We start from the raw sequence: 13,529 nt of genomic DNA, 5'->3' as shown, positions 1-13,529 counted from the left end.
ATACTAGCTCTGCCCTTTGTTACCTGAGAAATTAGGCAACTCTCTTTCCTTCATTTTCTTCTTTGTGGAAAAGGGAGAACAAATGAGATTTTTGTGAGGCTAAGGCTGGCACAGCATAAGTACATACTGAATGTCATTGCTATCTTTATATATATCTCTATTAGTGTATCTCTATCTGTACAGAGATAGAGCTTGGATCACATCTTGTGGGTCAATTTTAGAAACTGTGTGTAGTATCAGCTGGGATGCAAAAGGGGAAGGTATTCCTAGCCAGCCACAAACTTCTTTAAACCCAGTGGAGAAATGACAGATACACATGGTGGCATTTCAAAAGGTAAATATAATTGTCCTTTTAAACATATAATCTCTAAAATAACCCATACAATCCTTAAGCAAACATCTTCCTTTCTATTATAACTCCACGGAAATTTGAAGAAACTGACAGAATTCATTGGGTAAATGATATAAAGATCTGTGCAAGTCAGTGTTACTACCAAGGCTTTTTCAAAAGCAATAAAACATCACCTTCTTATAGAAGAAAGCTTAAAAAGGAGGACAGTTAATAAACACTTAACTCTTTCTGGTTCATTGTTACTCTACTGAGCTGTGGACTACTAGAATCCAGATACAGACAGAAGTTTTAATTTTCCTCGCTCCATGGAAGGGAAGAGAACTGTGCTGTCCCATAGAAATATAATGTGAGCCACAAATAAGAGCCACACACAGTAATTTGAAATTTCCAGTTGACACATTAAAAAAGTAAAACGAAACAGGTGAAAATAACTGTAACAACATATTTTATGTAAGTCAGTATAGCAAAATACTGTCATTTCAAAACATAATCAATATTTTAAAAAAATCTTAGTAAGATATTTTACATCGCTTCTTTTCAACCAAGTCTTCAAAATCCAGTGTGTTTTTTATACTTACAGCAAATCTGAATTCAAATTAGCCCCATTTCAAGTTCTTGTCATGTAGCTAGTGGCTACCATATTGGAAAGCACAGATATAGAGGGATTCTAAGAGCATTTCCTTTTACAATTTTCCTAAATCACAGACTTCTTTTTCAAAAACTAAAAGACAGTATATCATTGGTAAATCATACAACCTAGACATATCCATAATCTAACACATTCTAATAGCTCAATTTTCCGAATATTTGGAAATGCAAATATATTTCAGCCAAGGAAAAGAAAATAGGTCAAATTACTTAGTCAAAATGTATTTTTGGCTTACTATGTGCTAAGTAACAGTCTATTATAGCTTTTACCAACTACTCCATAAATTTAAAAGCTTATAGTATATAATACTTGCCAATATTCTTTTATTGGGGACTTCTCCCATACCTTTAAGGTAAATGAAATGGGTCAAATAATTAGACTTTGACTATAATTTCCTATCTATAGAATATGTTTCCCTTACTGAACTAGTGATGAAACAGCACTGGCCTGATTTAATACTATAAATTCAGAACAAATGGGAAAGCATTAAATTCAGAAGTGCTTCTGGACCATTAACTTCCATGCTGATTTGACATGCACCATAGTATTCAGGCAACAGACTCAGGAATATAACCTATTCCTAAAGCAAACAGTATTTTATCTCATAACCATCTGGGATTCTCGTCCTAAGGGCTACTTGTGTAGTGTTGTCTGGTATATTTTAATATCCTGAGGTGTGGAACTAAGACCTACTTTATTAGCAAAACCCATTTTTGCTAGAAAAAGAAGACCGACATAGAGGAGATTATAGAGGGCACAAAATTTTGGCTGAGGCCCTTGTTTTCATTATTTAGTTGAAGAAAATCATTGGTTATATATGCTTTCAAAACCCTATGGTTTTTCTAAGGTACCAATAAAAGTGATACCATTCATAACGTGGACAGTGGTCTCTTTCATATATTGCCTATAGTCGCAAACTTAAGTGCCAAGCAGATGGTTGAAATCTGTTTTGTATAAAATGTGTGCTTTTTTTTCCCCCAACTGTGTTCTTTGTATTCATATTCAGCCTAGGTTTTAGCCATGAAAACACTGGCACTATGTCGATCATTAGCAGCATTTTAGACAACTGGCAACTAAGGTATTCACTGTTCTCCACAAAATGTTCAGCTAATATTTCCCAGATGTATAATTAAGGCAAAAGATCATCTTCTTAAATTGGTATCAGCACTTTGGATGGCTTCTGGCTTTCAACAGATTATATCAGTGGAAAACAATTTTATATCAAAAACAAAGGTTCTGTTTCTTGGATGTTTTTGTTTGCCTGTTACACAGCTGCCCATAAAAAAGAAATCTATAAATTTGCTCAAGCTTCAACTCGCCATCTAAGAAATAGGTAGCTAATGCAAAACTCCTCATGTTACTTTTACTACGAAAATCTATGATGTACTATATTTGCATTGATAACTGTCTTCAAGTTATTTAATATTTTCCAATATCCAAAGTATTTGTACAAATAATGCTTTACAAAGCAGTAAATAGTGTGTATGGCTGTTTTTACTCAACAAAAAAATCTTTCTTTTTTTCATTGTCCAAAAACTTTTATATAAAATAATTCATTTTTATGACAATACACAAATAAATGAATTTTAATTTGCATAAAGCATAGGACTATGTTAAATCAGGAAATTCGTTATTTTAATGCTAGATATACTGACACTTGCAAAAACAACTTTCAGTGTATCATATTTCCTATATATAAAAGGGAAAGAGATGTGCTTTTCAGATATTTTGTTATTAGCAGTAAGCAGAAGAAAATGTACTATACTGCTGTTATTTAGGTATAAGTTACCTGGATCAATAGTCATAAGTGCATTTAATTATAGTTGTATTTACTATAAAATTTTTAAAAAGTCAATAAATCTTATAGGCATTATTTCATATGCTAACAACTATGTTTATTAAACAAAAATATACAATTCTTTCAAAGTCTGAATTCAGTGGTTTGCATTCGGAGATATCCAAATATTTTTTACAAATTTTCATAAGCTTAAAATGACTCATTACAATTAGGGGATAAATAATTTTATACTCATTTTAAAGCCCATTTTATAACTGCATGGCTGAAACCCAAAGAATTTAAATGACTTCTGCATCACAAAGTTTTAATTCTTGATTTAGAAGCTGTAGGAACATACGCCAAATTTGTATATCACTAAATGCTGTATTATAAAATGTATTAGCAGGAAGTTGCCCAACTGGACGATTTCCAGATTTTCTTTCTTATTTAACAGTAGGATATTTGCACATTTCCCTTTGGTCCTAGTTCTAAATGTAGTTCTGGTTCAGTAAGGTCCTTTTCTGTTTGTTTTGTTTTGTTTTGTTTTACAACCTTTATATCGGTACCAGGAGAATAAGAGAGTAACACCCATTCTTCATTCCTAAATTAAAAGTGGCAGGAATAGAATAAAAAATTTTTACATCACACTCATTAAGCAAATAATTAATTCTAACAAAGGGCCAAATCCTATGTTATCCTAAATACACAAATATATATTTAAAACATACACCTCATTTGTACAAGGACTTTGTCATACCATAGCCATATTTTCAAAGTGCATATAATACAGAAAGTCCTTGGATACGTAGTTAAAAGATTATGTTGCTGATGGTATAACTACACTTTTTTTCCCCCAAACATTGTGTTATAAAAAAAATGCAGTCTGCCGAATGTAACATATTAATATGTGAAGCTTGCCTTCTCAGATAATATAGCTTTTTAAGTACATCTTTCATTGTTCTACTCCTTGCTTCACAGAGTTTAACATTCCTTTTCTTGAAATTGCCAGTCACTAACTAATGCGTATAAAATTGGTTGTCATGATCCTAATAGTTGCCTAAATTATTTTAAGAAGCACCTAAAGTCTTTCTTTGGACTATTTGTAATCTTAATCTTGCCACTTTCCTGCCCAGTGTTTTATTTACTTATATAAAGACACAGACTGTCCATAAGCTCCCGTGTTGTCCTGAGGCTCTACTCTCTAACCTTTTCTTTTTGTTTTTTTTTTTAATCTTATGCTTGTAAATACTTTCAGCTCTTTGACCCAAAATGCCACTCTCTCTCATGCTTTTCATATTACCCCATAGTTCCCTGTTCAATAGTCCATATATAATTTATTTTTCACGATATTGATAATAGTTGAGGATGATGATCTGATGCACCTGGAAGTTTCAACCACATAAAATATGAATCTTCTCTTTGAAACATTCAGCTTCAAAATAGTTCATAGCAAATTTGTGAACTTGATCCTAAATAAGAATTATACATAGTACTTAGATTTCAAACTCCTAAAATGTACTATGGTTACTTGTTCCTGCACTCAACTGAAAGGTAAATTGAGAAATGATTCCCCTCGTAAAGGCTGGTCATTCTTGCATCAGTGCAAAAATTCTGACCACTAGAGTAAGGAGCTAGGGATGTCTCAAAGGAGCTCAAAGTGATGAAATTTTAAAGGTGAGAGATTTAGAAACTATCCAGCCCATCTTCACATTTTACAGATGCATACACTAAGACCCAAAAATTCTTCCTAGTCCATAGGGAAGAGCTAGAACTTGAGATGTTACACCCAGCTAATAACACTCTCCACATGGTTTACTTATGAAAAAACCAAAATTAGTAAAGATACTGACACACGTAAATTTCTACCAGAAAAAGAGGAAACCAGTTGATGTGTTAGAGAAATACTCACAATCCACAAAATATTGTTCATTTGATCCGTATGCCTTAGGCCTCTGACACTCAACTTTCTCATCTTTATCCAAAATCTCAAATATCCTTAAATTTTATTCAAGCATTCCTTGAGCCACCAAACTTCTTGAATTCAAATTTTCTCTTCAATATGCATGACAATGCTACCCTCAGATTTCAAAAGCTAGAACACTAGTATATTTATTCTTCACAAAAGTGTTAGTGGCTCCCACTTATCTTTTAGTTTACTTATAAAAGTCCATATATTCTTCTCCTTTACTTTGATTCTTTACACTGCTATTAGGATCTTTTGGATATGCTTTTCTTTCTCTAAAAGAATGCTTTTAAACCATTAATTATTTCTAAACTCTTTATAGGTCAAATTGGATCCATTTTATTTTTCCAGTAATGTTAATTTTTTAGAGGCGAATATACAACCATATTTATATCCCATAATCCTTAGGGCTCTAAAAACAATAGCTCTTCCTTCTATTTTCTATATTCTAACTATGTTTAGGGCTGGAGGGAAATACAAGTTCTTTCCTGAGAAATGGTATTCATTGTTATCTTTGGTTTTCTACTCCTAGGCGTTGTATGATTAATGGTACTTGGAATATTACATAAACGTTTTCTTCACATCCTGATGATATTATGGGAGAGATGTTGATCTGAATCTGACATTGTACATTTAGTTATCACTCATCAAAGATGAATTAATAAATGAATCAGAAATTGAATAGTTTGATCATCACTTCATTCCTTTCTCTACTAAAGGGTATATATTATCTAATGAATCTTCAACATAGATCTCTTGTAGTGAAGGTGAAAAAGAAGAAATAAGAACGTTAATTTTATGGGACATACATATTCCTGTAAACTGTTTTCCAACATATGACGAAACTCAACAGCAAATAAGGAGGGGGAGCATGAAACAAAGAGACATCAGGAAAAGAGCAAAAATAAAGTCTTTGGACTTTGTAAATTATTGCCCAACAAATCTGGCCCAGGTAAATAACCCAAAGAAATAATAGAAGGCAAACAAGTAAGACCTTAACTCTGGAATCAGAATAAAAATGTTTTAGAACTTTGTCAAGCAGCCTATAGTAGCTGTGAATGAAAAACCATAGCATAAATAAAGCATTATTTTTTTTAATATTATGTTCTCAGGTGAAGGGTATTTCTCATTTTCAAAGTTTGTGTTTCTTTTTCATTACAATGTTCTTTTATTAGATAAGTATAAAGTTGTTTAAAATGACAACTCAACAGCTCCTATATGAAAGTTCTACAACCACTTCCCAAACAAATTATCCTCTTGGCATACTGATCCTAATTAATATAAAAAACTAAATAAAAGCAGAAACAAAAACAAAAAAACAAAAAAAAAAAACAAACAAACAAATCCAAAATCAGTAATAAAGTAAATCATTTACTACATTTTAAAATAAATTTTGATTAAAAATGTATCAACCAAACACCATTTGGGCCTGTCTTTTTTGTCTTTTTTTACTACTAGATTAAAAAAAAAAATATATACACACACACACACACACACACACACACACACACACACATCAACAAGCAAAGCAGTTTAACCCTTTCCCTTCTTTTCCCAGTAGTGTTCCTGAAGCCCTTAAGGAGAAGATACATCCTTTCTAAAATTGCTTCTCAGTGTCCCAACTGATCTAACTCTCTTAAGTTGCCAGTATAAAAACCTTGTAAGGCTTTGAGGATGCTTTTTTTTTTTTTTGGCCCAGACAGTAAATTTTATTTCTCCATATAACATCTATTCTGACTGTATCTGATTCTTAGGTTTCAATGTGACAGAAAAGATTGGGATGGGTAGGGGAGGCACATGTGCACAGAACATAATATAAAAGTCTCTGCATCTCCACAATGAGAAATATTAAAAATGAAGCTACTAATACATTTTTAAGAAAGATCATATTTTCTGTTTCTCAACATTTTCTTTTTTGAAAAACACATTCTTTCAAAGATGTGAAGAGCAGAAATAGAACGCTGTTACATATGAAAGTTTCAATGGATTTGCTGCCAGCAGCTTTTCTTTATAGTGTTCCTCTTACCTACAGTATGTGTTGGCACTGGCAGGTAGCCCTAATTCGTTAGTAGCCAAATTATTTTTGTCCCTGAAGTACGAGAAATCTCCATAGCACATGAATGAGACATGGTTTACTAGTTTACACACATTTTTATAACTCCAAGAAACCAAAACTCATTCACAAATGCTTTCATTTCAGCACAGAGAAGGGCTACAGAATACTAGAGATACCTACTTTGAATTCCTGTTCCCCACTCTCCATGAGAAAATAAAGAGGAAAAAAAATATTTTTAACTTCAATAAAAAAAAAAAAAAAAACTTTGGTCCTTAATGCAAGAAAAACAAACAGCTTTCTGTTCATCACACTCCACATTTCAATAAAGTCAAAATATTTCAGTATAAGGTCTTAAGAAAAAATGTCATTTAGTAATAAACCTAAATGTCTTCAGATAAGAATTCATCATGACAGCACAGCAGGTATAGATAATGTGGTTCACAACTAGCATCCTCATATTTCATGATTACCAGCTTCATGTATATACTGTTACACCATCTTCAGTAAGTAATAGAGAAAAAATAGGAAGAAAAAATAAGGAACACTTAGAAATAAACATATAACACAAGTGATGATTCAGCCATAGCAAAAAAAAAAAAAAAAGTCTCTGAATTCTAAGGCAAGACAAAAGTAAATATATTAACACTAAAGAGCCAAGTGACTGAAATGTTACTTAGATAAAAGATTTAAAATACAATGAGACGAGTTCAGGTTTGAATTGATTTAAGGTTCAACACTGACTTCAAATGCCTATGGACATCTACAAGCTTTTGGTTTTAATTTTCCTTCTGTCATGTTTTATGGGTAAAAGTCCTTAAACTACCTTGTAATAGATTAATTACTTTCAAGCTGGGTGACAAAAGGGCATAATGACCGGAAAATGATACAAAAGAAACAGAAGAAGCATGTTAACAAGTTTATCAACAAACCTGGGAAATTCTCATGAAGTACAGATTAAGGTTCAGTGGTTCCAAACTGGCAGCATTCAAGTTGGGTTCATATTTGGGTTTTTTGTTTTGTTTGTTTTTTTAAACCACCTGTCCTAAAACGACATTGTTTATGCTAATTATCTTTGTTTATGCCACAATTCTGTTTGTTTACCACATTCTTTTAAAATACCATATCCCTATAAACAGTTCTCACCAGAATTCTTCTAAATCTTGTTTCGGTCTGGTCCTTCTCGGCAGCCCACTGAGCAGAACGCAGCTCTACAATGAAGGCGCAAGAGCTGGGAACAAGTTTGAGTCTCTGACTCCTCAGGCTGGCAAAGGCAGGGAGTACTGCTGAGGTTTTACTCTCAGGCTCCAAGGGAAAAGGATACTGAATGTGTAGAAATGCAACACCCCCCTATTGGACAAGCAGAACCATACGCCACAGGATCTCCAGAGATGTATGAACTCTCAACTAGTAAGTGAAGGGAAGAATAGATAATGCTAAAGGGAAAGGCATGCAGTTTTCAAACTGCAGGAGAAAACACAGAAATCAGAAAGCATAACAAGTCTTCTCCTGAGCCATGATCAGTTCCTGCTTAAAATGAAGGAATATGAAGCATTCTCCTAAAGTGTCCCAAATAAACACTATTCACTTAAGCAAGATACTAACAGTCCTTAATTTTTTTTCTTCTCTAGCAATATCATTTGATGGTGTTCACTTATAGAGCATTTGATCTTTATATTTAATATAAATGATGATGCTATCAATCAATGAAAAGGATACAAGGAGAGAATGAATGAAGTAAGGAAGAATTTGCTATGTTTTAGTCCATTTCCTGTTCAATAGATATTTTCCACTAACAGGACGATGTTTCATGTTTTGGTCAAATCTTTGAACATCTTTTTACCTGATTGCCATCATCTGGGTCAGACACCTGACATATTAAATTGTATGTGAGTTAGTATAAGAGAGATATGCAGATTGGTTTATTTCCCATGCTGCTAGTTAACCTTATTGAACTTATAAATGAACAACAAATTATGGAAGAAAGCAAAAATCCATCCATTATACTTTTTCAGCTAATCTATAAAAAGGGAGATATTCAATCTACATAATACACATTGGCATTATACATACTGCCATTAGGTGTTTGGAGAATTGACAGTGGGAAGAACAGACAATAAAGATCAGACTTTATCCATGAATGTAATTTTGCTTTTTAAATTCATGTGAAATCGCTTCTAATTCTATAGAGGAGTAACGTACTAAAGTATTAGGCTGGTCTTGTTATTTGCCTCTCAGGTACGATGCATACATAGATTTTAGTTAAAAGCTCCCTAAGAACAGGTAAATACGTTACCATGTTATCTTAGGCTTATTATATTTGAGAAACATAAGATAAGAAAAGAACACATCAACATGTAAAGTAATCATAACATTCACACATTTCTGTATCTGTCAACTTGCTAAACACTGAGCAGCACACAGTGCCACCTGACATTTAACCCTTAATTGTTCTCGGTGATCAGTCAGGTCTCCTGCTATGTCTTCAGGATAGTACTAGCGTGTGACTGTGATAGAAGTATAGTGTGTCCAGTGTTTCAGGTAAGGTTTATTCCTAATAGCTGAATTAACTTGCAAATTATTGAGACAGCAATTAAAACCTATAATCAGTGGTAGACACCCCTTCCTCTACAAAGTAGCAATATAAAATAAATAAAATGAATTAAGGCATGTATCACAATATCCTAAAAATACAACATCAAACTTCTAGGTTTACAGTTGTGATAAGGTTGACAGATGTGAACAGATAACTTTCCTTTGATTCACACCTAGAGGTCACCTCCTGACTTGAATGCACTGATCACTCATAAAGTTTCTAACTAAGCTGAATAAATATGTCTGGGTAATAAATATTTTATTACTATGGCCAAACTTTACGTAATTCAAGTACCGCTAATGTAAGAGATATTCTTGCGGTCCGCTAATAGTAATTTTACATGGTAATTACAAAACAGCTTTTCACAGTACCTGATGTATATTTCTGTCTTTAGAAAAAAAGCACTTAAAATTTTCCTGATGTCAAAAATTATTTCTTTAGTCAACATGACTACAAAAAATTTTGATGGGAATATACAGCAAATAAGTTAGAATTTTACTGCAGAAGGTTCTACTCCTGTAGTGGTCTTTTCAACATGTACAAAATAGACAGTCTGTTGTCTGTACCCGTTTTGAGAGAAGCAAAGAGGTGATACTATAAGCTTAATTTGCTTCATCCCACTACCTTTAATCCCAACTTTTTTCCTAGACATTATCAGCCTGTCTTCGTAAGCAATCATCTTACACTTGCTTTTTAATTAACTCTCTAACATAAAGCGATGAGAAAGTCTAACAAGTAGCTTAGTCATAAAACTATTACACTATAATCAAATAGGATAAATATAAATAGAAAGGAAATAACACAATACTATTGATAGTATTAAAATTTGGTTTTTTATTCATCAGAAACAAGATAAAATTGATCTTTAAGGCAAATATTTTAAATATTTTCATTCTAGGAATATGAAAAAAATAGAGTATTCTGAAAAGAAAAACCTTATGTCTTGATTTTTTATTATCACACTTTCTTTTAAAAATTTTAGGAGAGTTCAAGTGTTCTTTGTCATGATGCTATTAGTGACATTTAGATCATGTTGCCAGTTATGTTTCCTCTAAATAGTATAATGTAAAAGACATTGCTTACAAATAATCTCTCAGAACATACTTTGCCTATTCACCCACACCTGAGAATTGTGCTTTTCATTACTCATAATCAGTTATGACAGTGATGCTTAAAAATGAAAATAAAATATTTCTACTTGTTTACTTTTTAGAATCACTCTTCAATTTGTTCTATCTCCTGAACATTTTTTTTTTAACAATGAAACTGTTACGACTTCTGAATTATTTAACAAGTGCTTATTAGTCTGACAGCATTGACCATGTTCATTTCTAGGGCTGATAATACAGACATAACCAATCTAAATCCAAATTTCGATCCTGATATTTAAGTTTTGAATATCCCTTGAAGTTCAAAATAGTCTACAGGTTGAAAAGAATAACAGAAGATGGATAGGACTCTACCAATGAAGTTAGAAAAAAAGATCACATAAAACTTCCAAAATATATGAACCCAAAGCCACTTATTTATAGCCTCTAGAGCAAACTACTTTATTTCATAAAGAAATGTAAAAGTTTTCTTTTCAGATTTCTGACTAAGTTTGAGTGAATAACTCATCTATGGCAGGTAAGCAAACAGAATAAAAATTAACACTCAATGGAAATGACCTACTTATTCAATGAAAGTTGCAATAGTTGAAAAGAAAAAAAAAAGCTGACTATATGTGACAGTGCAGTTATAGCAAATATACCTCCTTTGGAGAATATAAATATTCAATATTAAGTCTGCAAGATATACTCTATGTGGGTGACTATAGATACTCACTCGTACAAATTCAGTGTAAACAAATAATAATGAATTCTGAGATTTTTGTCTGTATTACCAATTACAACCACAGGGGAAATTATTAAGAAATTGTATATTGTATGACGTTTAAAAAATTATTTCAGCTACTAATATTTCCAAATATTCTGTCTATACTAATAACTCTATTGATGATCAGTTGCTTATTTAATTAGCCAGCAAGAAAAGCATGCCTTTGGGTGACAATAAAATGAAATTCTCACCAGGAGTAAAAAAAAAAAGTTAAGAGATTTGAACATCAGAATAGGAAAGGGAAAAGTTTAGTTCAAAAAGAGATAATTGAAAAAAATACAAATAAAGTTCACAGCAGGAAAGCTTGCCTATATAGAGAAATAGGTTACAGCCTGTTAATATGTAACTACCTTTTTATAAGAACAGTCTGTTAACAGGCTTACAAATCAGACTCAGAGTTTTATTTTCAAAAAGTATATAGAGTTGAAGGTAATCATGTGCTACTCTGTGCACGCTAGAAAAATTACTGTGGTATACATATTACAAACTGCAACACCAAGAATTAGTATGTCCCAATGTAAATAACTTCAGTATCTACATACGAGACAGGCTATATGTGCAAACAAAAGCTAACTATTTTAAGGAGTTAATATACAGAACTTTGAAAAAAAATAATTCAAGATTGTTAAGAAAGCTCAACCATTCACTGGAATTATCTTGTGAAGATGCACCCTAATTAAAAAAAAAAAAAGAGGAGGAAGAAGAGATGAAATGAAAGAAAGAAGACAGTATTAAAGTATACATGTTAGCTATTTTACTTTCTTCCTTGATCTGATGTTGGCTACTCTAATATGTGACCACATTCAAGCATTATTTTATTCTCAATACCCTTCTTCTCTTCCATTGCTTCACTTCTAGAATGTTTTAATCTTTGTCCTTTCTTTTTTCGTCTTTTCATATCAAATTCAGTCGTTTGAGCGATGAACAGCTTGACTTAGCATATTTTTAACCAGCTGGTCTAGCACCTAGCTTGCATTGCATAGTCAGATACAACAAATGTTTATACAGAAGGTAGCTTTCATGAAAATGAAAAAAAGCCTGGGTATCATGCATCCTGGCTTTTTTTAGCTTTTTTTTTTAATTCACCATACAGAATACAAAGTTTGAATTCTTTTTAATGGCAAACAAAATTCTATTTATAGTTCCAAAAAATGAACTTATGCTGGGATAAGAACTCAAATTTAAAAACTGCAATGTGTACTTATAGGAACACGAAGAGGGCTAAAATTTTTTCAAAGCCCTGTTTTACTTGCAACAACATCAAATGGAAGGATATTACACACATTTCTCTAAATAGGAACTACTTAATTACAAATACACTTCTTCTCATCATAGCAAAAAGGAAAAATACAGTAAATCAAAATTAGTTTAAGACAACTAGCACAAAAAGTAGCTACTAAAACTTAGAAAGGGATCATCCGCATTTCCCTTTTCTTGACGTTTCCAGAGTACTATACTGATACACTGCTGTGATGTTAAATTTTCTTTAAAAAAAAAATCTGCTCTCTTATATCAACAAAAGGTCATGTGCTTTACTAGGCAGCTTCCAAAGTTTTACGGAAGGATCAAATAGGAACTTATAGCCTCTGTTTTAACCACCACTGAACCCTTCTGTCACCCCAGAAATTAGGAGACAGAGATATTGAAAATGGTAACACTCTGCACAAAAGCATTTAAAAAGGTGAAGAAGGGGAGAAAAATATCAATGAAGGAAGAAAGTAAGAGAGGGAATGAGAAAGAGAAAACCAGCGAGTGGAAGCGAGAGAGATGCTTAATGTTCATTTAATTTCCTGTTATAGGACACAACCTAAAAACATTAACAGAAATCTCGGAGACTTTGCCAATCAGTTCAATTTGGTCCGGGCAATCACAACAAAAATCAGCTAACAAGATTGCAGAAGCACTAGCTAAAAGCTTTTCTAACAAACACGTTTTAGGGAAGCATCTTCCAATTGATTCAGAGATGACTGTAAAATGAGAGTTGTACTTCAATATATTAGGGGGGAAAACTGTACTCACCTTTCAAACTCCTGAGGTAAATCAGGGTCAGTAAGCATGCTGGAAAAGCACAATTTCCCTTTGTCACAGCAGCCACCTATGATCGTCTCCAACTGAACCTGTCAAGTGAGTCCAAACCTTCTAAACCAATTGATTTTCTCTCTCTCTTCCCTTCTCTTCTCTCCCTCTCTCCCTCCCTCCCTCTCTCCCTCTCTCTCAATCTCTCTCTCTCTCTCTCTCTCTCTCTCTCTCTCTCCCCCTCTCCC

At 32.8% G+C, this 13,529-nt stretch overlaps 1 protein-coding gene across 13 annotated transcripts in view; it reads right to left on the bottom strand.

Moving 5' to 3' along the window:
• SOX5 (SRY-box transcription factor 5) overlaps positions 1 to 13,529 on the bottom strand; it is a 1,021,040-nt gene that overhangs the window by 397,871 nt on the left and 609,640 nt on the right. For 3 of the 13 annotated variants that reach the window (XM_040488989.1, XM_040488990.1, XM_040489000.1), the window contains exon 1: positions 13,285 to 13,441. The exons of 8 other annotated variants lie outside the window; for them this stretch is intronic. In XM_040488989.1, the coding sequence (XP_040344923.1) occupies positions 13,285 to 13,322 (38 nt within the window). In that variant the 5' untranslated portion in view covers positions 13,323 to 13,441. Of the gene's footprint in view, positions 1 to 13,284; positions 13,444 to 13,529 lie in introns of those variants that run through there. 2 more of the 13 variants (XM_040489002.1, XM_040489001.1) reach the window with 2 other exon arrangements.

This window comes from Herpailurus yagouaroundi, unplaced genomic scaffold, assembly GCF_014898765.1.
Source record: "Herpailurus yagouaroundi ecotype Mexico unplaced genomic scaffold, PumYag 166, whole genome shotgun sequence".
NCBI classification, from domain to species: Eukaryota; Metazoa; Chordata; class Mammalia; order Carnivora; family Felidae; genus Herpailurus; species Herpailurus yagouaroundi.
This window is presented reverse-complemented; position numbering and strand designations above follow the sequence as displayed.